This window comes from Scyliorhinus torazame, chromosome 2 (genome assembly GCF_047496885.1).
Source record: "Scyliorhinus torazame isolate Kashiwa2021f chromosome 2, sScyTor2.1, whole genome shotgun sequence".
NCBI classification, from domain to species: domain Eukaryota; kingdom Metazoa; phylum Chordata; class Chondrichthyes; order Carcharhiniformes; family Scyliorhinidae; genus Scyliorhinus; species Scyliorhinus torazame.
This window is the reverse complement of record NC_092708.1, coordinates 174,231,847-174,255,454: the sequence shown is the minus strand read 5'-3', so window position 1 is coordinate 174,255,454 and position 23,608 is coordinate 174,231,847. Positions and strand designations below refer to the sequence as shown.

At 51.5% G+C, this 23,608-nt stretch overlaps 1 protein-coding gene across 5 annotated transcripts in view; it reads left to right on the top strand.

Annotated features, from left to right (window-relative positions):
- The window catches only part of LOC140393878 (melanophilin-like), a 258,326-nt gene that overhangs the window by 80,234 nt on the left and 154,484 nt on the right, over window positions 1-23,608 (top strand). For all 5 annotated transcript variants that reach the window (XM_072480457.1, XM_072480466.1, XM_072480475.1 and 2 more), the window contains one exon: window positions 22,216-22,352. In XM_072480457.1, the coding sequence (XP_072336558.1) occupies window positions 22,216-22,352 (137 nt within the window). The remainder of the gene's footprint in view (window positions 1-22,215; window positions 22,353-23,608) is intronic.

Here is a 23,608-nt window from a genome sequence, read left to right as displayed (position 1 = left end):
CGCCCATTGCTTCCGCCGGATCCAGCGCTGGGCTTTGTTGCTCGCTGCATACGAGTATTCTCTGGAGCACAAACCAGGAACGCAGATAGCGAATGCCGACGCACTGAGCCGATTGCCTTTATCGACCGGCCCCATGTCGACCCCCACAACCGGTGAGGTGGTTGCAACCCTAAATTTTATGGACACCTTGCCTGTCACGGCATCACAGATCCGTGAGTGGACCCAGACGGAGCCAGTCCTGTCAAAGGTTCGGCACATAATCCTGTATGGTGGGAAGTATAGACAGCTCCCAGGCGAGTTGCGGGCATTTTCCTGCAAGCTGTCAGATTTCAGCGTGGAAGACAGAATCCTCTTGTGGGGGACACGTGTGATTGTCCCGGAAAAAGGACAGGAGCTGATCTAAAGAGACTTGCACAATGGGCATCCAGGTGTGACTAAAATTAAAATGTTGGCCCGGAGTTATGTCTGGTGGCCAGGCCTCGACACCGACAGAAGGTGGCCCAAAACTGCTCCATTTGCCAGGAGCATCAGAAGCTTCTGCCGGCCGCGACCCTACATCACTGGGAATGGCCAAGGCGGCCTTGGGCGCGCTTGCGTGCGGATTTCGCCAACCCTTTTCAAGGATCCATGTTTCTTCTATTAATCGATGCCCACTCTAAATGGCTAGAGGTGCATAAGATGCTAGGCACAACGTCCTGCTCAACAATTGAGAAGATGCGTTTGTCTTTCAGTACGCATGGCCTCCCCGAGGTGCTGGTCACGAATAACGGCACTCCATTCACCAGTGAGGTGTTTGCAAGGTTCATGAAGATGAACACCATACGCCATATCCACACTGCCCCTTACCACCCGGCTCCAAATGGTTTGGCGGAGCATGCAGTGCAGACATTCAAACGAGGCCTAAAGAAGCAGTCTTCCGGGTCAATGGGCACGAGACTGGCTCGCTTTTTGTTTTCGTATAGGATCACCCCCCATGCGGTGACTGGGGTAGCTCCCGCAGAAGTCCTAATGGGCCGGAGACTTCACACCCGCCTTAGCATGGTTTTCCCGGACATTGGCGCAAATGTACGCCACACACAAGAACGGTAGGGACATGGTTTTTCTCGGCATCGGCTGATTCGGCAGTTTGCGCCCGGTGACCCAGTGTTCGTTCGGAATTTTGCTGGTGGTGCCCAGTGGGTCCCTGGTGTAATCTTTCTTACCAGGTGCAAGCCCAGGGTCGTCTCCAGCGCAAACATGTAGACCACGTTCGGTCCAGAAGACTATCCCTTCCAAAGATTCCCCACCCCGGGAGCTCATTTCGACATCCACAGAGACCAGACACAATGGAAAGTAGACCTCACAATCTTCCTCTGGTGCCTCACTCAAAGCCTGCGCAGGTCATTACGGACCCGTGTGGAGATAGACGGATGCAGCAGACTCTGACTCCGAGATGGAGACACAGGACGCATCAGAGGGGGACTCCTCAGGCCCACAGGCTGTGGATGTACAACCGTTACGCCGTTCATCACGGAAGCGCCGGTCTCCGTCTCATTACACGCCGCCTGATCCAGCGCCTCATGCAAATGGTGTCAGGCCTGCGGCAAAACGAGTCCGACGCCCTCCTTCGCCAGGGTCTTCGGTGGATTCCTTGGACTTTGGGGAGGAGGGATGTTATAACCTGCCTGCTTACCATTGGCTGGGGACTAATGACAATCCCACAATCCTGTGGGAGTATGAGCTTCCACAATGAGGGGGGCGGAGAAATCATTAGCAGACTCCCTGTATAAATAAAGCTGGCCAGTTTGGAACCAGCCAGGAAGGAGTGAGCAGCAAGTGAGGTTACTGCTGCTGTTGTGTTTATATGTTATTGTAAATAAATGTTATTTCTTTGTATCCTTAAAACTCATGCTGGATTCTTCGTGGCCCTCACAAAACTGACATAATAGCCTAAAATGTCTGTGGAGTTGCAGTCAGAGTCAGAAATATTTACCTGTACATGAAGCTGCTCATTTCCCCCTGAACTCAGTGAGTGGGGGTTGGATTGAATGGTTAGTGGGGGGTGTGGTGAGTGAGGGGTGGAGGTAGTCAGGAGGGTAGTGAGTCGGGGATGGGGGTAGTCAGAGGAGGGTAGTTGGGATGGGGATGATTGTTGAGGGATTGTCATTGGGCAACACGGTGACACAGTGGTTTGCACTCTGCATCATACCACCAGGGATCCGGGTTCAATATCGGCCTTAGGTGACTCTGTGTGGAGTTTGTACTTTCTCCTCATGTCTGCGTGGGTTTCCTCCGGTTGCTCCGATTGCCTCTCACAGTCCAAAGATGTGCAGGTTAGGTGGATTGACCATGCTAAATTACCCCTCAGTGTCGAGGGATGTGCAAGTTAGGTGGGATTGTGGTGATAGGGCAGGGCAGTGGTTTAGGCAGGGTGCAATTTCAGAGGGTCGTGCTGACTCGATGGGCCAAATGGTCTCCTTCTGTACTGTAAAGATTCTGTGTCGTTCTTGGGGGGGGGGGGGGGGGGGGGGGTGTTGGGGGGGGGGAGGCGTGCAGTCAGTGGGTGGGGGGTATAGTCAGGGTTGTGTCATGTTTACTAGATCTTTTATATTCAAACATTTGCTTGATGCTCTGATTGCAAATTGTCCTTGGTTACAAATACATAGGAGATTCCACCCAACGGTGAGTATTCCTCAGTGGGAAAGAAAACAGTACTGTTTCCTTTTGTCATATAATGCTAATATTTTGTGTAGTGCAGCATATCTTGAATCACATTATGCAATGTTTTGTATGAATGGGCAGCATTATTAATCTCACCAGTAAAAATGTGTGTATAGGAATTACCTGCACCCAGAGCAATTGAAAATGGGGCTGAAGGATTCTAACCATATCTCAGCAAGTACTGGCAGTGTGGAATCACAGACATTCCCCATTGAGTGTATGTTGATGACAGTGTTAAACATTCATACTACTTGGTCACCATCTTGTGGTGAGATGGAAGTATTTGACTGTTGTTTCTATAATTGAAACAACATGTTGACTTCAATTTCTAAACAATTACATGTTTTTGCAAGACTGAGATCATTCCGCATATATTTTCATTATTATCTTTGTTTGCAAATGATTGTTTGGTGCGTCCAGTTGAATGACTGAAGCTAATCTTCGTTCACCTACACATTCTCGCGTGTCCCTCCTCAGCTCCAAATACTTTGCCTTATATGTTCTTTCTCTTTCCTATTTAACTCTCTGTGTGTCCTGATCCAACTTTTTTTGATTCCTTCATGGGATGTGGGCATTGCTAGCTGAGCCAGCATTAGTTTCCAATGCCCCATTAACCTTGAACTGAGTGGCTTGCTAGATCATTTCAGAGGACAGTTATGTGTCAATCACATTGCTGTGGTTCTGGAATTACATGTAGGCCAGATCAGGTAAGGATGACAGATTTCCTTCCCTAAAGGTTGTTAGTGAACCAGATGAGTTTTTACAACAAGCGATGATAGTTTCATGCTTACCATTACTGAGACTAGAGGCTGGCCTCTCCAGTCCCTCAACCGCATGTTTTGATGTGTCACGCCATTTTCTGGCAGCAAGATTCTGTCTTCCCGCCGCTTGTCAATGGGACTTCCCATTGAAGCTACCCCATGCAGCTGGGAAACCCACAGGCAAGGGTGCACTGCCAGTGGGAAGAGAATCCCAATGGCCAGGGAATTCCAATTTAGCTTTCAATTCTGATTTTAGTTTACTTAAATGAATATAAGTTCATGGTAGGATTTAAACCCTAGATCCTGGGCTTCTGGATGACTAGTCCAGTGACATCATCACCACAATGGCACCCCGATTATTGTCTAGGGAAAAACAATGTGAAGGCCTGCTGCAATGTTCCAGTGAAGCTCAACACAAACTGGAGGAACAACATCTCATCTTCCGATTAGGCACGCTACAGCCTTCCGGTCTCAACATCAAATTCAATAACTTCAGATGATTAACTCTACCCACCTCAACCCATTTGTTTTCATCCCATTTCATTTTAACTGTCTTTTACCATTTCTTGTCTTTCTTAATATATATTTAAACCCTACCCATCTTATCCACTTTTCCTTACCCTTTCTCCTCTTTGCATCCCTCTTCCCCTCCCCCCACATCTACAGTTCACCCTCTGATGTTAGTTTCTTTGCTGTTTGGCCTTTCACATCTTTTGTTCTCTCTGGGGACTGCCATTAGCACTCTTTCCCCTTGGTTTTTGCGGTCATTAGCACCCGGTTTCCCTGGGTTTCTGTGGCTGTAACTCATCTTTCGTTCTCACTCCACCGTATAAATATTCCCTACATTCTCTGTCTGTTAGCTTTGACAAAGAGTCATCAGACTCGAAACGTTAGCTCTTTTCTCTCCCTACAGATGCTGCCAGACCTGCTGAGATTTTCCAGCATTTTCTCTTTTGTTTCAGGTTCCAGCATCCGCAGTAATTTGCTTTTATCCAATGTGAAGATCCTTATCTCCCTCCTCTTACAAGGCCCACCATGTAGTTACCCAATCACTATTCCTTGATTCATTTTGTTTCACTCCTGCCATTTTCAACTTTGGTGATGACCTGTAATGGACAAGATGATCTTATGCTATAAACTTCAAAGCATGTTGGATGGGTTGTCCAGTTTTCTACCATGCCTGTGGGACATCAAGGATACGTTACAAATATCTTAAAAGATCAATTTATGTCAATTCTCCAGGGATTTTGTTGATCTCCCACTGAAGTTTCACAGGGAGGCCACAGAAGTCAGAGGTTATAAATTTTAAATGAAACTTTTAACTTGGTCAATGCCTGGATTATTTTTAACTGGACTTCAGCCAGTGAATGGACTTCAGCTGGGTTTCGTTGTTGTTTTCGTAGCTTGAAATATGACGTTGAGTTGTCTGGTTTGTAGCCCAGTTGGCATGTGAACAATAGTTCATAAAACCCTAGATCCTTTTGAGAACAGTGCACGTGTTATTCCGTAAAGGGTATCAAGTATCAAAGATTCAGCATCAAGCCACGTGTCAGAAGCCAGTCGCTCATTCTCTGTCTGCTTGGAAAATATATATACTTGATTTAAATCTTTGTTTAACTGTTTATTGAGAAAGAATTTGGAACTCCTTAAAAGAAGTTTCTTAATGAAATGCCTGGAATAGTTAAACATATGAATCCATTTGTCTATAGCTAAGATGGTCAGAATATGTCAATTTAAACATAACAAAGGCTAGAGAGCACAAGATACCAGAAATCTGTAGACAATTTGATCAATGCTGTTCAGGACATTCTATATTATCCCCCAATACTCTGTGAGGTTTCATTATTGCCTATGCATAAGAACATAAGAAATAGAAGCAATAGGCCATTTGGGCCTCTAATCCTGCTCTGCCATCCAACAAGGTCATGGTTGATCTGATAATGGCTTTAATTCCACTTTCCTGCCTGCCCCCTTAACTCCTTTGCTGATCAGAAATCTGTCACACTCAATCTTGAATATATTCAATGATCAATATTCAATGTTAAAACTTTGAATATATTCAAGAGGCGGCTGGATACAGCACTTGGGGAGAATGGGATCAAAGGCTATGGGGAGAAAGCAGGATTAGGCTACTGAGTTGGATGATCAGCCATGGTCGTGATGAATGACGGAGCAGGAGGAGGCCTTTTGGCTATGTATCTATGTATCCAATGCCATGCCCGGTAAGGATATCATTTTCTTAACTCTCAAGATACAGACTTCAGTCAATGTGCAATTTCTTGAAATTAACTTTAAAAAGTGGTTTAAATGATGCCCAAGATGTAGCAGAGGGACAGAAGATGTTTTGTGATTTCCAGACAGACAAAGGATTAATTCATATCAGAATATGAGTCAGGATCATGAGGGGGCTGGACAGAGTAGATAGGGAAAAACTGTTTCTACTGTTATAGGATCAATAACGAGAGGGCACAGATTTAAAGTGATTTGCAAAAGAAACAAATGTGATGGGAGGAAAACCTTTTCACACAGTGAAAGGTTCGGGTGGGCAATGCACTGCCTGGGGGTTTGTTGGAGGCAGGTTCAATTGGGGCATTCAAGAGAGCATCAGGTCATTATTTGAATAGAAACAATGTTCAGGGGTTCGGGGAAAAGGCAGGGGAACGGGGAAAAGGCAGGGGAACGGGGAAAAGGCAGGGGAATGGCACTAAGACATGATGTTCGTTTGGAGAGCCGGTACGGATACGATGAGCCATATGGCTCCCTTCTGCACTGTAACAATTCTGTGATTCTGAACATGCTTCTGAAAATGTTCTTAAAATGTGAATGACTATGGGTGGAATGCCCTCCCTTGAATGGAAGTCAAAATCCATTGATGGCATTTGCACCGTCTATTCTTAGTGGACTTATCGAAAACTCAAAATCAATCACCTTTCTGACACTGGGGTGAATAATCCAGCCCCACCTGCCACAGGAATCATGAGTGGTGGGGGGTGGGGGGGGGGGGGGGGGGGGGGGACATGTGACGGACTATTTGAAGATCCATTGACATTGGGTGGAAATATTTAGTCTTGAGGCGGACCTGACCGGAAAATCCTGCCCACTGTCTCTGAGGGCAATCCTGAACTAAAGAGATCTGCAGAACCAGTTAATTATAAGTTGGTGCGAATAATTCAATCATTTCCTCAACTGTAGCAATGGCTTTGGACTTGCAATCAATTCTGGGTGGACAATAGTTACATTGATCCTATGATCAAAACAGCCTTCAGATATGGGCAGGGTTCTCCGTTTCTGAGATTTCTGAGATTGACGCTGGCACAGAATTCATGGAGTTCCACGACAGCAAAACTGCCACCGCTGCTACTGTTGAGGGGCTAGCACCGGCACCATGTGTCAATTCCAACGAGAAACGGTGCAGGATTCGCCGGTTTCACAGCCGCATCTATACTTCACTCCTCACACACAGTATCCCAGCCAACTAGATGGCAGCAAGACGCGCTGTCCCACGCTTCATGGATGCTGAGCTAGAGACCCTCCTGGACGCGATGGAGGGCAGGTGGATGTCCTTGTATCTCGAAGGAGGCTGCCAGTCCCCGCAGTTTGCCGTGCCTGGGCACAGGTGGTAGAGGCAGTGAGAGCCGTGGGAAACACCGTCCAGACCGGTCTGCAGGGCCGGAAAAAACTGCATCTCCTCAGGGTGGTCAAGGTGAGTAGGCAATACTGTGGCCTTGGCATTAACCCCCGACCCACACACCCATAACCTAGCCCCCTTCCCAACCCGGAGGGGGGCAGAACCCCCACCCTGCACCACATGCCGGCACTTATACCAGTGCCCTGGTCACTGAGGCCACAAGCTACCCACCCCCTGGGCTGCCTGCGTTGGACTGTCTAACACTGTTGTTTTCTGTTTGCCACCCCCACCCCCCACTCGCACCCCTCCCAGGAGAAGGCCGCCACAATTGCTGGGAGTGGAAGAAGACTGGAGGGGGACTGCCAGACCTGCAGCCCCTAGCCATGGCAGAGCAGAGGGGCCTGAATGTGGTCGGCGGAAAGGGAGGTCGCCGGGGTGGTATTCAGTCACAGGCGAGGAAGTGAGACCCTGCTTAGTTGCGGTTCCACGTGACACATGTGTCAACCCCCCCCCAACACCACCCGCACCCCACCATCACCCGCACACCACCCGCACTCCCCTCCGGCCCGCGGTCTAATTCTGCATCTTGTCTCGTGTCTTGCAGGACCTGCTGGAGATTGGGCGGGTCCATCAGGCGACCTCGCCCCCAGCCATTCCCGTGAGCCAAGCACCGACGTTGAGAGCAGCTCGGACGGCAGCCCTCCACCCGAGATGCTAGACACCCCGGAGCTCGAGTCTGAGGATGACACTGACTTGCCGTCACAGCTGACTGCAACATGCTCCACCATCCCAGAGTACTAACCTCGGTTGGCACTTTACAGGTGGAAGTAGGAACACCCGAGGGATCAGACGGTCGGAGGGTGCGCCGACCCCAGGAATCAGCTGCCGTCCAGATGAGTTTCGGGCTTCTGGAAGGGACAGTCCCATCGATTGTGGAGATGGAGTTGCAGAGCCAGGGACTACAAGAGGGGTTGTCGGCGAGCATCAAGCACCTGCAGGTTCAGTTGGAGGAGTCCAACCCCGTGCAGGAGCAGGAGGTGGTGCTGACAATGCGTGCCACCCAGGTCAACACTGCACGTGTGGTGTCTGCGGTGGAGGCATTGGGGCGACGGTAGTGACTGTGGATCAGCATTTCCAAGGCCTGGGGCCTTCTGTGCAGGCGATGGCTGAGGCCCAGGACAGGTTTGCCACCTCACAGCCAGCCATGTGCCAGAGCCACCTGGAAATCGCAGCGGCGCTCCTGAGCGTGGTCAAGTCACAGCGGGCCATGGCTGGGAACGTCAGCGGCATTGCCCAGGCGCTGGCCGACGTGGTGCAAACACAGAGGGAGGTGGCCCAGTCCCAGAGGGAGATGGCGCAACCACTGGCTGATATGACACAAACCCAGAAGGTGGTAATACAATCAATGGTTGATATGGCGCGGTCCCTGTGGTAAACCACTGTGTTCTGATATTAGAGGTTGTACGGTAGAACCTGCACTACAGGTTCACCTGTGGCCCCTGTATGCTAGCTCCGCCCAGGAGGCGGGTTATAAATATGCGTGGCCTCCAGCTCGCAGCCATTTCGCCAGCTGCTGTGGAGGGCCACACATCTGATACTAATAAAGCCTCAGTTTGGATTCAACTTCGTCTCCAGTCAAATTGATCGTGCCTCAATCCCGACATAGATGGTCCACTCCCTGTGCTCCATTGCCAACAGCGTGCAGATCCTGGCCGAGACCAGAGTGGCCTCCAGGACTGGCAGCGCCACGTGGTGGGAGCGCCTCACAAGATAGCTCCCTTTGCACTGCCATCCCACAGAGAACCCGGAGGCCATTGGGCACCCTGAGGGAGGAGGAGGTGATGGGGCCCTTGCCTGTGACTCCTATAGGAGAGGTGCTAGAACACCGCAGCACCTTGGACTCCCCTCACCCCCTCCTGTCCCTGGTGCATTTGGTGGGCAGCAGGCAGAACAGGGTGGCACCATGTTACCTTCGATGCCCAAGTAGCAAGCCAGGCTCATCTAGGCCCGGTCGCCCCAGAAGACGGCCACCAACGGGGACCCTGGTTGCAGGCTGAAATCACAGCAGGCCGCCTCCACTCCTGCTGTACTATCTGGGGACCAGTCAAGGTGTAGCATTAGGGCCCGTAAGGTCGGAAAATTAGATACTAATTAAGTTGCCATGGGTGCAGGGCACAGTTTAGTTATAGGGGATAGGGCACAAATCTGTATATACGTTGTCACATTAAACACCTGTTCACACTGTTACGGGGGGGGTGGGGGGGGGGGGGTTGAGGTGGGTAGGGTTGGGATGCGGGGTCCATACTCCTAGCCAGTTCGTCCCCACCCCCAGTCGGTGAACTTGGAGGCGATCAGAGCATCCTGAGCACGTTGGCCCTGGCGCACACGTCGTGTAGCCTCCCGTGCCTACTTGGGCTTCATGTCCTGCCCATACTCCCCCTTCCCACATCCCCCTCTTCGGACGAGGCCTGCCATTCCTCCTCCTCCAGCGCGTCGCCTCTCAGTGTTGTGGAGGATGCAGCAGGCCACCACGATGCAGTGAAGCTCTCAGCATCATACTGGAGGGCCCCTCCAGGGCGGTCCAGGCACCTGAACCGCATCTTCAGGAGGTTGAAGCACCACTCGACCACGCTCCTGGGTGCTGTCTGGGCGTTGTTGTCGTGTGTCTCTGCGTCGGTCTGTAGCCTCCGGACAGGTGTGATCATTCCCGGCTGCAGTAGATAACCCCCGTCACCCAGCAACCAACCACCCAGCTGGGCGGGGGGCTTTCACGAATATGCCAGGAATCGCCGAGTGTGCCAGGATGGAGGCATAGTGCACACTGCCTGGGTATCAGGCGCAGACGTGTATAATGCACAGCTGATGGTCACATATCAGCTGCACATTCATCGGGTGGAGTCCCTTTTAGTTAGTGTAGAGTGGCCTGTCATCAGCCGATGCTTGTAGGGGGTCATGCATCCCGTCGATCACCCCTGGACCCGGGACATTGTGTCGTGGCAGCGAACCCTGCTGCTCAGGCATCCTGCTGGGATTGATCCACATTGAAGTGGATGTATTGAGCCGCCTGGGCATATAGGACCTCCATGATGGTCCCCACTGGGAGCCTGGAAAGAGCCCATGGTATAAAGGTTCAAGGCGACCGTAACCTTGATGACCACCAGAAGTGGGTGTCCTCCCCCATACCCCCGCGGTGCTAGGTGTGCCATGAGTTGGCCGATATGTCACACTGTCTCTCTGCTCAGCTGGAGTCTTCGACGGCATGCCCGGTCCGGCAGGTACATGAATGACAGGCGCTGCCTCCTGTTCCTCTGCGGCAGGCTCCACTGCTGCAACTTCCTCCTCCTCGAGCAGCTCCAGCTTGTACAGCCGCAGGGCATCCCCTAGGGCTGTGGCAACTAGCAGGAAGGCCACCATTGCTGGTTGAATTCCAATATCCATTGTCTGCAGGAGGTGAATGACTGACATGTTAGCATGGTGCATACCCCGTGCCAACCAGGTCCAATTGGCTGCATGGTTGCCCCGGTTGGACTGCAGGCTCCGCCTCCACATGTCCCGTCCCCCCCCGCTATCTCCGCATCTCTGTCCCCGATGCCTGTCCCTGATGCCAGGGGTACCTACCGTCGGCTGACATTGCCCTCGCCAGTGGTGCGCATCACGGCCTCTGCCCGGCGCCCCCGCAGGGGCTACAGTGGCCGTTGCCCTGGATGAGCCATCAGCGGGTGGGGGACAGGTGGAGGGGGTTATTGCGGAAGGTTTGGTGCAGAGATGTAGGTGGTGGAGGGACCCATACGGCTGGTGTCACTCTGCAGAACCAGGGGCCACGATGGGTGGTCAGTGGGGTGTGCAGCAAGATGGTCACCTTGCAGGCCACGGCAATGGCGGTCCATACCTGGATACCGCCCCACTCCCATGGCGGGTCACTCAGGCCACTCAGCTTGTTCCCCGATCACTCCCATTTGGCCTATCAAGTCTGCACCAACCCTCTGAAAGAGCACCCTACCCAGGCCCACTCCCCTGTCTAATCCTCTTAACACCATAACCTCAGCTAACCCACATACCTTAGGACACTACAGGGCAATTTAACATCGACAATCCACCTAACCTGCACCTGGAGGAAACCCACGCAGACACAGGGAGAAAGTGCAAACTCCACACAATCACCCGAAGCTGGAATTGAACCCGGGTCTCGGGTGCTGTGAGGCAGCAGGGCTAACCACTGAGCCACTGTGTCGGCAGTCATGAGCAGCTTAACGGTCTAAAGGACTTTTTGTATTGTGTTAATGATGTAGCTGAATGCTTAATTGTCTAGAATCTAACCCTATTTGTGTCTGTATGTCTGCGTGCATTAGAGACTTTATTCAAAACACGCCAGCACCATAAGCCCCACTTTTAAATGTTTGTCTGAATCCACTTGTTACATCCTCAAAGAATGCTAATAAATTTGTTAACACGGTTTCTAGTTCACAAACCATGTTGATTCTGCCTCATTGCATTATGATTTTTTAAATGTCCTTCAATTGGCCTCCAGACCAGCAGAGCCACTAGAGATTGAAAAAGAATATTGAAATTATGGAAAGTAGGTTGTGTAGTTTGGCTGCATTTTAATTTGCTGCCTTTTCAGATCCAGCACTAACACTCAGTCTCCCGTTCATCTTTTGAGGCAAAGGTGGCCATCCGGAGTGTTTGGTGGCATTCATGTGGATATGTAGGTTACTGCTAAGGCTGACTTCTGCTCGGAAGGTATTGCTGCAAATAGGACAGGCTTCTGCAGACAAGTGGGGTTTTGGACCACTTGCTGGTTTGGGATTTCCTCTTCTTGCATGTTTTCTCTGCCTCTGCTCGAAAGGACTTGCTTTCAAAAGAGGCTGCACTGTTTTTGATTTAGTAGCACTTGCTGCAACGATCCTGGGTGAGCTTCTTTCAGACTCAAAGCCGATATCAAAACCCCTAAATAAAACTTTATAGAGTGTCCTAGTAGTGCTTCCTTTGACCACCATGAGAGCACACCCAGACTCGAGCTCTCCACAGACATTCCCCTCAGGTAAGTGTTATAACCTGCCTACTGACGATTGGCTGGGGACTAATGACTATCCCACAATCCTATGGGAGTATGAACTTCCCCAATGAGGGGGGCGGAGAAACTCCTACTATAAATAAGATGACCAGTCCAGGAACCAGGAGGAAGGAGAAGGTAGCAAGGGAAGTTACTGCTACTGTTATGTATATATTGTTATAGTAAATACACGTTATTATTTTGTATCCTTAAAACTCGTGCTGGATTCTTCGGGGCCCTTACAAAACTGGCGATGAAGGTAAAAGTGAATAGCTGTCTACACTGCTGAAGCCACCTCCCTGGATTTTTGTTGGATACAGGTTGGAAGTTGTTTTCTATTATACCATGCCTCTGTACGGACGTTTGGATGTTTTTGATGCTGCGCTGGAAAGCTGGAACCAGTACACACAACGGATGCGTTACTATTTCCGGGCAAACAATATCACTGAAAACGAGCGCCAGGTGGTCATATTGCTCACCGCCTGCGGGCCGCATACGTTTGGGGTGATTAGGAGCCTTACGTACCCAGCTGCGCTGAACACCAAAACGTTTGACGAACTTGTGAATATAGTGGGGCAACACTTTAACCCAACCCCGTCCACGATAGTCCAGCGTTACCGGTTTAATACCGCTGAGAGGACCCCTGGAGAATCCCTTGCCGATTTTTTTATCCAGGCTACGCGGGATTGCGGAATACTGTGACTATGGTGAGACCTTGTCAGAAATGTTACGCGACCGTTTGGTTTACGTTATTAACAATGCGGCCACCCAGAGAAAGTTGTTAGCGGAGCCAACATTGACTTTTCAACAGGCAATACAAATAGTCTTGTCCCGAGAGAGCACAGCGCGAGGAGTACAGGAGCTACAGGGAATGGAAGTGCATGCCTTGGGACGCAACCCTTTGCGCCCAAAAACGTCCCCCCGCACTCCTGCGGTACCTTGGGCGAGGCAACGACCAGACCGACGCCAGTGGCCATCGGACATTCCTCCCCGAAGGGAGCCTTCTCCAGAGCCAATGGATGAGGAGCCATGTCCATGTCAGACTTGTAGGCGCCGACCCCGTCGCGGACGGCGGTCCTGGGGACGCCAGAGGCACCGTCGTTCCGACTGAAACTGGGACCAGCCCAGGGGCCGTAACTGGGACCAGCCCAGAGGCCGTACCTTCCATGTGGATGAACCTGCGGCGACCACTCCTGAGGACGTGGAGACGGAGGACGACTGCCTGCAGCTGCATTGTGTGGCAGCTCCCCGTGTGGCCCCCATTAAGGTGACCGTACGGGTCAATGGCCACCCACTTGAGATGGAGTTGGATACTGACGCAGCGGTCTCCGTGATCGCCCAGAGGACATTCGACCGCATCAAGCAGGGTATACAGACCCTTACATTAACTGACTCACAGGCCAGGTTGGCCACCTACACGGGGGAACCACTGGACATTGCAGGAACTATACCCAATGCCTCGCATAGAGGATCTCTACGCGAAACTTGCAGGCGGACTCTCATTCACAAAATTAGATATGAGTCACGCCTACCTGCAGTTGGAGCTGGACCCTGCCTCCCGACCATATGTAACAATTAACACACACCGGGGCCTGTATGAATATACACGGTTGCCCTTTGGAGTATCCTCTGCCTGCGCAATTTTTCAACGTGTTATGGAGGGCATTTTGAGAGGTTTACCACATGTGGCTGTCTACCTAGATGACGTGTTGATTACAGGGGCGTCGGAGCAAGAGCATTTGGAAAATCTGGAGGCTGTCCTTAAACGCCTTTCGGAGGCTGGAGTCCGTTTACGTCACACAAAGTGCGTATTTCAGGCAAAAGAAGTAGTCTACCTAGGCTATCGGGTGGACCGCGAGGGTCTGCACCCCGTCGCAGAGAAGGTGCGTGCAATTCAACATGCCCCCACCCCGACTGACACTTCGCATCTTCGTTCTTTTCTCGGTCTCGTAAACTATTACGGGAAGTTCCTCCCCAATCTGGCAACTACGCTGGCCCCCTTACACCTGCTGCTAAAGAAAAATCACACCTGGGTTTGGGGTCAGCCGCAAGAAACCGCTTTCCGGCAGGTAAAGCAACAATTGTCGTCGTCTGGGTTACTAACCCACTATGATCCGGGAAAGCCTTTGCTCGTCACATGTGATGCATCCCCGTATGGTATTGGGGCTGTCCTGTCCCACAAGATGGAGAACGGGGCCGAGCGACCGATAGCTTTCGCCTCCCGCACATTGACTGCAGCGGAGAAAAAGTACGCGCAGATCGAGAAGGAGGGCCTGGCAGTGGTTTTCGCGGTGAAACGCTTCCACCAGTATGTGTACGGCCACCATTTCACTATCGTGACTGATCATAAGCCCCTGCTGGGACTCTTCAGAGAGGATAAGCCAATACCGCCCATTGCTTCTGCACGGATCCAGCGCTGGGCTTTGTTGCTTGCTGCATATGAGTATTCTCTGGAGCCCAAACCAGGTACGCAGATAGCAAATGCCGACGCACTGAGCCGATTGCCTTTATCAACCGGCCCCATGTCGACCCCCACGACCGGTGAGGTGGTCGCAACCCTAAATTTTATGGACACCTTGCCTGTCACGGCATCACAGATCCGTGAGTGGACCCAGACGGAGCCAGTCCTGTCAAAGGTTTGGCACATAGTCCTGTATGGTGGGCAGCATAGACAGCTCCCAGGCGAGTTGCGGGCATTTTCCTCCAAGCTGTCAGAGTTCAGCGTGGAAGACGGCATCCTCTTGTGGGGGACGCGTGTGATTGTCCCGGAAAAAGGCCAGGAGCTGATTTTATCAGACTTGCACAATGGGCATCCGGGCGTGACCAAGATGAAAATGTTGGCCCGGAGTTATGTCTGGTGGCCAGGCCTCGACACCGACATGGAGAAGGTGGCCCAAAACTGCTCCATTTGCCAGGAGCATCAGAAGCTTCCGCCGGCCGCGCCCCTACATCACTGGGAATGGCCAGGGCGGCCTTGGGCACGCTTACATGCAGATTTCGCAGGCCCTTTTCAGGGATCCATGTTCCTTCTACTAATTGACGCCCAGTCCAAATGGCTGGAGGTGCATAAGATGCAGGGGACAACGTCCTGCGCAACAATTGAAAAATTGCGTTTATCATTTAGCACGCATGGCCTCCCCGAGGTGCTGGTCACGGATAATGGCACTCCATTCACGAGTGAGGAGTTTGCTAGGTTTACAAAAATGAACGGCATCCGCCATATCCGCACTGCCCCTTACCACCAGGCTTCAAATGGGTTGGCAGAGCGTGCAGTGCAAACATTCAAAAGAGGCCTAAAGAAGCAGTCTTCCGGATCAATGGACACTAGACTGGCTCGGTTTTTGTTTACGTACAGGACCACCCCCCATACAGTGACTGGGGTAGCTCCCGCAGAACTGCTAATGGGCCGGAGACTTCGCACCCGCCTTAGTATGGTCTTCCCGGACATAGGCACAAAAGTACGCCGCACACAAGAATGGCAGGGACCGGGATTGTCTCGGCATCGTCCGATTCGGCAGTTTGCGCCCGGTGACCCAGTATTCGTGCGGAATTTTGCTGGTGGTGCCCAATGGGTTCCTGGTGTAATCTTTCGCCAAATGGGCCCTATATCGTACTAAGTGCAAGCCCAGGGTCGTCTCCAGCGAAAACATGTAGATCACGTCCGGTCCAGAAGATCATCCCCGCAAAAGATTCCCCGCCCCCGGAGCTCAGTTCAACAGCGGCAAAGACCAGAAACAAGGGTAGTCCTCCAAATCTTCCACTGGTGCCTCACTCGAAGCCTGCGCAGGTCGTGACGGGACCGAATGGGGACCGAGACGCTGACATGACGGAGGCAGCAGACTCTGACTCCGAGATGGAGACACAGGATGAATCAGAGGGGGAATCCTCGGGTCCACAGGCCGTGGATGTACAACCGCGCCGTTCATCACGGAAGCGCCGGTCTCCGTCTTGTTATACGCCGCCTGATCCAGCTCCGCGTGCAAATGGCGTCCGGCCTGCGGCCAAACGAGTTCGACGCTTTCCTTCGCCAGGGCCTACGGTGGATTCCTTGGGCTTTGGGGGGGAGGGATGTTATAACCTGCCTACTGACGATTGGCTGGGGACTAATGACTATCCCACAATCCTATGGGAGTATGAACTTCCCCAATGAGGGGGGGGCGGAGAAACTCCTACTATAAATAAGCTGACCAGTCCAGGAACCAGGAGGAAGGAGAAGGTAGCAAGGGAAGTTACTGCTACTGTTATGTGTATATTGTAATAGTAAATAAACGTTATTATTTTGTATCCTTAAAACTCGTGCTGGATTCTTCGGGGCCCTTACAAAAGTAAGAGAATGTCAGGCACTCTGGCTGCAAGACCAAATTATGAGTGGTGAGGAGGGTGTTAAGAGGCTTCAAGGCAATTTAAACAAGTTGAGTGAGTGGGCAAATACATGCAGATGCAGTATATTCAGGTTAAATGTGGATAAATGTGCAGTTATCCACTTCAGATGGAGAAACAGAATGGCAGAGTATTATTTAGATGGTGATAGATTGGGAATGTTGACATACAAAGGGACCCGGGTATCTTTGTATACCAGTCACTGGAAGCAAGCAGTTAGAAAGGCAACTGGTGTGTTGGCCTCCATTGCAAGAGGAACTGAGTACAGGAGCAAGGATGCCTTACTGCAGCTGTGCAGACCCTTGGTGAGACCATACATGGAGTATGGTGTGCAGTTTTTCTCTCCTTATCGAAGAAAGGATATACTGGCCATAAAGGGAGTGCAGCGAAGGTTCACCAGGCTGATTCCTGGGATGGAAGGATTGTTAATAATAATCATCTTTATTGTCACAAGTAGGCGTACATTAACACTGCAATGAAGTTACTGTGAAAAGCCCCTCGTCGCCATTTTCCGTCGTCTGTTCGTGTACACTGAGGGAGAATTCAGAACGTCCAACTCGCCTAACAGCATGTCTTTCGGGACTTGTGGGAGGAAACCGGAGCATCCGGGTGTGATAATCACCACTGTTGTATCTATTAGGAGATGTGTGGTAAGGCCCTGTACTACAGGTACGGGGGTAGTCCCTACCTGCTGGCTCCACCCAGTAGGCGGAGTATAAATATGTGTGCTCCCAGTGCAGCAGCCATTTCGCCAGCTGCTGTAGGAGGCAACACATCTCAGTGTAACAAAGCCGCAGTTGATTCAACTCTCGTCTTTGTGCAATTGATCGTGCATCAATTTATTGCACTAAAGTTTTCAGAAGGTGGACCTCCGCATCAATCCGGATCGCCTGCAGCTGGATCCGCAATCAAGCAACGTCAAAAAGGACTTTGAACATTGGCTAGCTTGTTTCGAAGCTTACATCAGGTCTACACCAGACCCAATTCCGGAAGATCCAGATCCTCTACTCGCGGCTGAGCTCCAACGTTTTTCCGCTTATCCAGGACGCGCCGACCTATGATGAAGCCATGGCGCTACTGAAAGAGAACTACGCCTAGCGGACGAACACGCTCTTTGCCAGACACATACTCTCTACTCGTAGTCAGCTCCCTGGTGAGTCCATAGAAAATTTCTGTCGTGCTTTAATTCCCCTGGTCAGAGACTGTGACTGTCAGGCCGTCACGGCCACGGAATATTCGAACCTCCTCATGCGGGACGCTTTCATCACGGGGATAGGGTCAGACCACATCTGCCAGCGACTTTTAGAGGGGGCCACGCTCGACCTCGCGGAAACCAAAAAGCTGGCGCTATCGCTGACAATTGCCTCGCGCAATATCCAGGCCTACACCCCCAGCCACGCGGCCCTCTCCTACTACGCATCGTGACCTCTGCAGACGGCCGCCCCACCGGGGACCCCACTCAGCCAATACTACTCCTGTGCCACGCGCCAGCCAGCCAACCCGGGGGCCCCAGATATTACTTCTGTGGGCAGCAAAAACACCCCCGCCAATGCTGCCAGGCCCGCAGCGCCCTTTACAAGGCCTGCGGCAAGAAGGGGAACTTTGCCACGGTGTGCCAGGGCCGCTCAGTCGCCGTTATCGCCCCTACCCCCCACCGCGTACGGACAGAGGGCGCCACCATCTTCCCCTCCTCGGACCATGCGTGGCCAGTGGGCGCCGCCATCTTCCCCTCCTCGGACCACGTGCGGCCCATGGGCGCTGCCATCTTTTTCAACCCCCGCCACGTGCGACCCGTGGGTGCCGCCATCTTGTCCACCTCAGGATCTCCAGGCGGCGCCATCTAGTCTCCCCCACAGCACATGGGTGCCACCATCATACCAAGACCCGTGCCTCCCGGGCACCCCATCGTCCGACACCAGCGACGACCAACCACGACTCGCCTCGGTCACAATTGACCAGTCTCGCCCGCACAATCTAGCCACCGCCTCGACAAGTGTGAAGATCGATGGGCATGAGATCTCCTGTCTGATGGACTCCGGGTGCACCAAAAGCTTCATCCATCCCGATACGGTAAGGCGCTGTTCCCTCGCGGTACACCCCGCCAATCAGAGAATGTCCCTGGCCTCCGGGTCCCACTCTGTGGCGATCTGGGGGTACTGTATAGCCACGCTCAAGATCCAGGGCGTAGAATTCAGCGGCTTCCGCCTCTACATCCTCCCCAACCTCTGCGCTGCCCTGCTACTCGGCCTGGACTTCCAGTGGACCTCCAGAGCCGAACATTGAAATTCAGCGGGCCCCAACCACCCGTTACTGTGTGCGGCCACGCGACCCTAAGGGTCGACCCACCTTCCCTATTCGCAAACCTAACCCCAGATTGCAAACCTGTCGCCACCAGGAGCAGACGGTACAGCACCCAGGACAGGACCTTCATCAGGTCCGAGATCCAGCGGCTAGTACACGCAGCTCGACGCGTGCCCGCTCCCACACATATCTGACATGGTCAATCAGATTGCACAGTACCGTGTCTTCTCAACTGTAGACCTAAAATCTGCATACCACCAGCTCCCCATCCGTAAGGCAGACCACCCATACACTGCCTTCAAGACAGATGGCCGCCTCTACCATTTTCTTAGGGTTCCCTTCAGCGTCACCAACGGGGTCTCAGTCTTCCAACGGGAGATGGACCGAATGGTCGACTGGTACGGGCTGCGGGTCACTTTCCCGTACTTAGACAATGTCACCATCTGCGGCCACGATCAGCAGGACCATGGTGCCAACCTTGCCAAATTTCTCCACACCGCCACTCTCCTAAACCTCATCTATAACAAGGAGAAGTGTGTATTCAGCACAAACCGCTTAGCCATCCTCGGCTATGTGGTCCAGAACCGAGTTCTGGGGCCCGACCCCAACCACATGCGCCCCCTCATGGAACTCCCCCTTGCCCACTGCCCCAAGGCCCTCAAACGCAGCCTGGGGTTCTTTTCTTACTACGCCCAGTGGGTCCCAAACTCTGCGGACAAGGCCCGCCCACTCATCCAGTCAACTCTTTTCCCCCTGACGGCTGAGGCTCAACAGGCCTTCAACCGTATTAGGGCCAACATCGCCAAGGCCGCGATGCACGCAGTCGATGAGATTTTACCCTTTCAAGTGTTGAGCGACGCATCAGACGTCGCTCTAGCTGCCACCCTCAACCAGGCAAGCAGGCCCGTGGCATTCTTTTCACGAACCCTTCATGCCTCCGAAATTCGACCTCCGTCGAAAAGGAGGCCCAGGCTATCGTTGAAGTTGTGCAGCATTGGAGGCATTACCTGGCTGGCTGGAGATTCACTCTCCTCACTGACCAACGGTCAGTAGCTTTCATGTTTAACAACACACAGCGGGGCAAGATCAAAAACGTTAAAATCTTGCGGTGGAGGATCGAGCTCTCCACCTACAACTACAAGATTTTGTATCGCCCCGGTAAGCTCAACGAGCCCCCCGATGCCCTATGCTGAGGTACATGTGTCAGCGCACAGGTGGACCGTCACCGGACTCTGCACGACAACCTTTGTCACCCGGGAGTCACACGGTTGTACCACTTCATCAAGGCCCGCAATCTTCCCTACTCCGTCGAGTAAGTCAGGGCAATCACCAGAGACTGCCAGGTCTGTGCGGAGTGCAAACCGCACTTTTACCAGCCGGACCGTGCGCGCCTGGTGAAGGCCTCCCGCCCCTTTGAACGTCTCAGCGTGGATTTCAAAGGGCCCCTCCCCTCCACCGACCGTAACACGTATTTCCTCAGTGTGGTCGATGAGTACTCCAGATTCCCCTTTGCCATCCCATGCCCCGACATGATGTCTGCCACCATCATCAAAGCCCTCAACACCACCTTCGCTTTGTTCGGCTTCCCCGCCTACATCCACAGCGACAGGGGATCCTCATTCATGAGTAATGAGCTGCGTCGATTCCTGTTCAGCAGGGGTATCGCCTCCAGCAGGACGACCAGCTATAACTTCTGGGGAAACGGGACGGTCTGGAGTGCCGTCCAGCTGGCCCTACCGTCCAGAAATCTCCCGGCCTCTCGCTGGCAGGAGGTCCTCCCCGATGCACTCCACTCCATTCCATTCGATCGCTCCTATGCACTGCGACTAACGACACACCCCATGAACATCTCTTCGCCTTCCCCAGGAAGTCCACGTCCGGGGTGTCGCTCCCGACTTGGATCGCAGCTCCAGGACCCGTGCTCATCCTCCGTAAGCACGTCTGACTCCACAAGTTGGTTGAAAGGGTACAGTTACTCCACGCTAACCCCCAGTATGCCTACGTAGCGTACCCCAACGGCCGCCAGGATGCTGTCTCCCTCAGGGACCTGGCACCAGCAGGTTCCCCACACACACACCCCTCCGGCCCGGCGCCACCTTCCCCTCCCCCAGCGCACCCAACAGCAAACCCCCGGGACCATCAGTCCTCCCCCTGCCCATGCCCAAGGATGAGGAGGATTTTAGCATGCTCCCGGAGTCACCGAGGACCAGACCGGCACCGGAATCTCCGCCACCACTGCGTCGCTCCTAACGTCAGATCAAGGCCCCGGACCGGCTAAACCTGTAATTGGTTCGGGACTGTTAAAGCATCATGTACGGGACTCCAAATTTTTTTTTGCTCAGTATATTAAAACTTGTTCTGTATATAGTTCTCCACCACCCCTGCCGGACTCAATTTTAACAGTGGGTGAAAGTAGTAATCACCACTGTTGTATATATTAGGAGATGTGTGGTAAAGCCCTGTACTACAGGTATGGGGGTAGTCCCTGCCTGCTGGCTCCGCCCAGTACGCGGAGTATAAATAGGTGTGCTCCCCATACAGCAGCCATTTTGCCAGCTGCTGTAGGAGGCCACACATCTTAATGTAATAAAGCCTCAGTTGTATTCAACTCTCGTCTTTGTGCAATTGATCCTGCATCACCGGAGGAAACCCACACAGACACGGGGAGAACATGCAGCCTCTGCACAGACAGTGACTCAAACTGGCAATCGAATCTGGGACCCTGGCCCGAGCGCTGCGGGTCGTCGCCATGCGCGGCCACGGATCTGGCAATTCTCCGGGGGTTTTACGTGGCGCGGCTGCGAGCATCAGTGCAGGTGCGGCACTGACTTTTGCATCATAAGACTAGGCACATTCTCCGGAAATAGCCCAAAATCGGAGAATCCAGCTCCTAGTCTCAGGAATGGAGAATCCCGCCAGTGAAGTTTAGGTGGATTGGTCATGCTAAATTGATCCTTCATGTCCAGGGTGTGAGGTTAGGTTATAGGGATAGGGCAGGGTGAGCGAGGGAGTGGACCTGTGTGGGGTGCTCCTTCAGAGAGTCGGTACAGACTCGATGGGTCGAATGGTCACCTTCTGCACCATAGGGAGTCTATGAAAGGAGGAGTAGGAAATTCCAATGGGAGGAAAATTGGATGAAGAGCTGAGGAGCTAAACAGCGAGTGGAGGGGATAAAGGGTAAGATAGAGTGCAAGAGAGTGCATTTAGGTGTTGGTAGAAGAAGCAGATAAAGCAAAATAAGAGATTTAAGATGAAACATCTGGCACTTACATCTTGTCAGGAATTAACATCAGTGAGAGGAGGTAGTGGTAGTACCCGATCTGAGTAACTCTGAGTAAAGGTGGTTTTCTGCTAAGACAAAGGTTTTAACTATATTCCTGTATTTTTTTTAGGATTGTAAATACTGGGTCATTGGACTGGTTTTACAACCATGTGAGGTCTCGTTTCAAAAACTTTGGAAGTGCAAAGGTGATGCACTCTTTACACAAAAGACTTCAACCTGGAGAAAAACGTCTCCTCCGACATTTAGGTATGCTATTTATTCTCCCTAGTTATGTTATCAATGGCTTTTTATCCAAGTTACACTTTAAGTGCTCAAAAATATAGATTCAATTTGTCATTAAGAGAACTAGGTGATTTACTGAATGCACTCAAGTACTAACCACTCAATGTTAAATAAGAGTAGCAAAAAATGTAACAAATCAACTCTTAGGGAGAATATGATGCAAAGACTGAAGGTAAATGATCATAAGTTTCCAGCAATTTCTTTTTGAATATACGAACAGGAGTAGGCCATCGAGCCACTCATGTTCGTTCTGATGCTCATTTGATCATGCCAAATCTGCGACCTAACTCCATACCTTTAGTGAATACAATCTATTGATATTAGATTAAAGATGTGGCACCATTGTCATTGGTAGTAGAGAATTCCAAACCTCTACCACTCTTTGTGTGCTGAAGTGTTTCCAAAATACACTCCTGACAGGTCCAACTCGAATTTGTAGACTATGACCCATACTCATCATCTCCCCATTCAGTGGAAATATTTCCCCTCAACGTCCTCTCTATTTATTTCCCTTAATGTCTTGAAGAATGCAATTAAATCACCCCTTAGTCTTGTAAATTCCAAAGAACATAACCCATTTTTGTTTTATCGTTCCATGTAATTTTGCTCTTTGAGTATTCTATTACTCTCATAAATCTCTGCCGCACTCCCTCCAAGGCTAGGATAGCCTTCCTAAAGTGTGGTGCCCCAAACTGCTCAAATATTACAAGTCTGATTTAACCATGGCATTGTATAGCTAGAGCATAACTTCTACCTCCTTATATTCTAGTGTTCTAGATGTAAATCACAGCATTTTAACCATTAGCCTTTTAATTATTTTCTACATCTGTTCATGATATTTTAATAATTTCTGTACATACCCCTAAGTCCTTCACTGTTTACAACTTTCCACCATTTACAAAGTACTCTGTTCTATCCTTTTACGGTCAAGTGGATGGCTAAATATTCGCCTGCATTAAAATCCTTTTGCAATGGTTTTCCCAAACACTTGTGTTCTCATCTTTTTGTAATTTTATGCTTCCAAGTATGCTGCTTACGATGCCAGCTGTCTTTGTGTCATTACCACATTAGGATCTGTGACTTTCTATTACTTTGAGAAAGTTTGGCCCAGAGGGTTGGGGGAAGGGAGGGACGTGGCAGAGGCAGTTGACTAAATGGATCAATCTGAGTGACAAAAGAGACGGCGAGTTCCTCATAATAGTTGTGGGAAATGAGGGTGG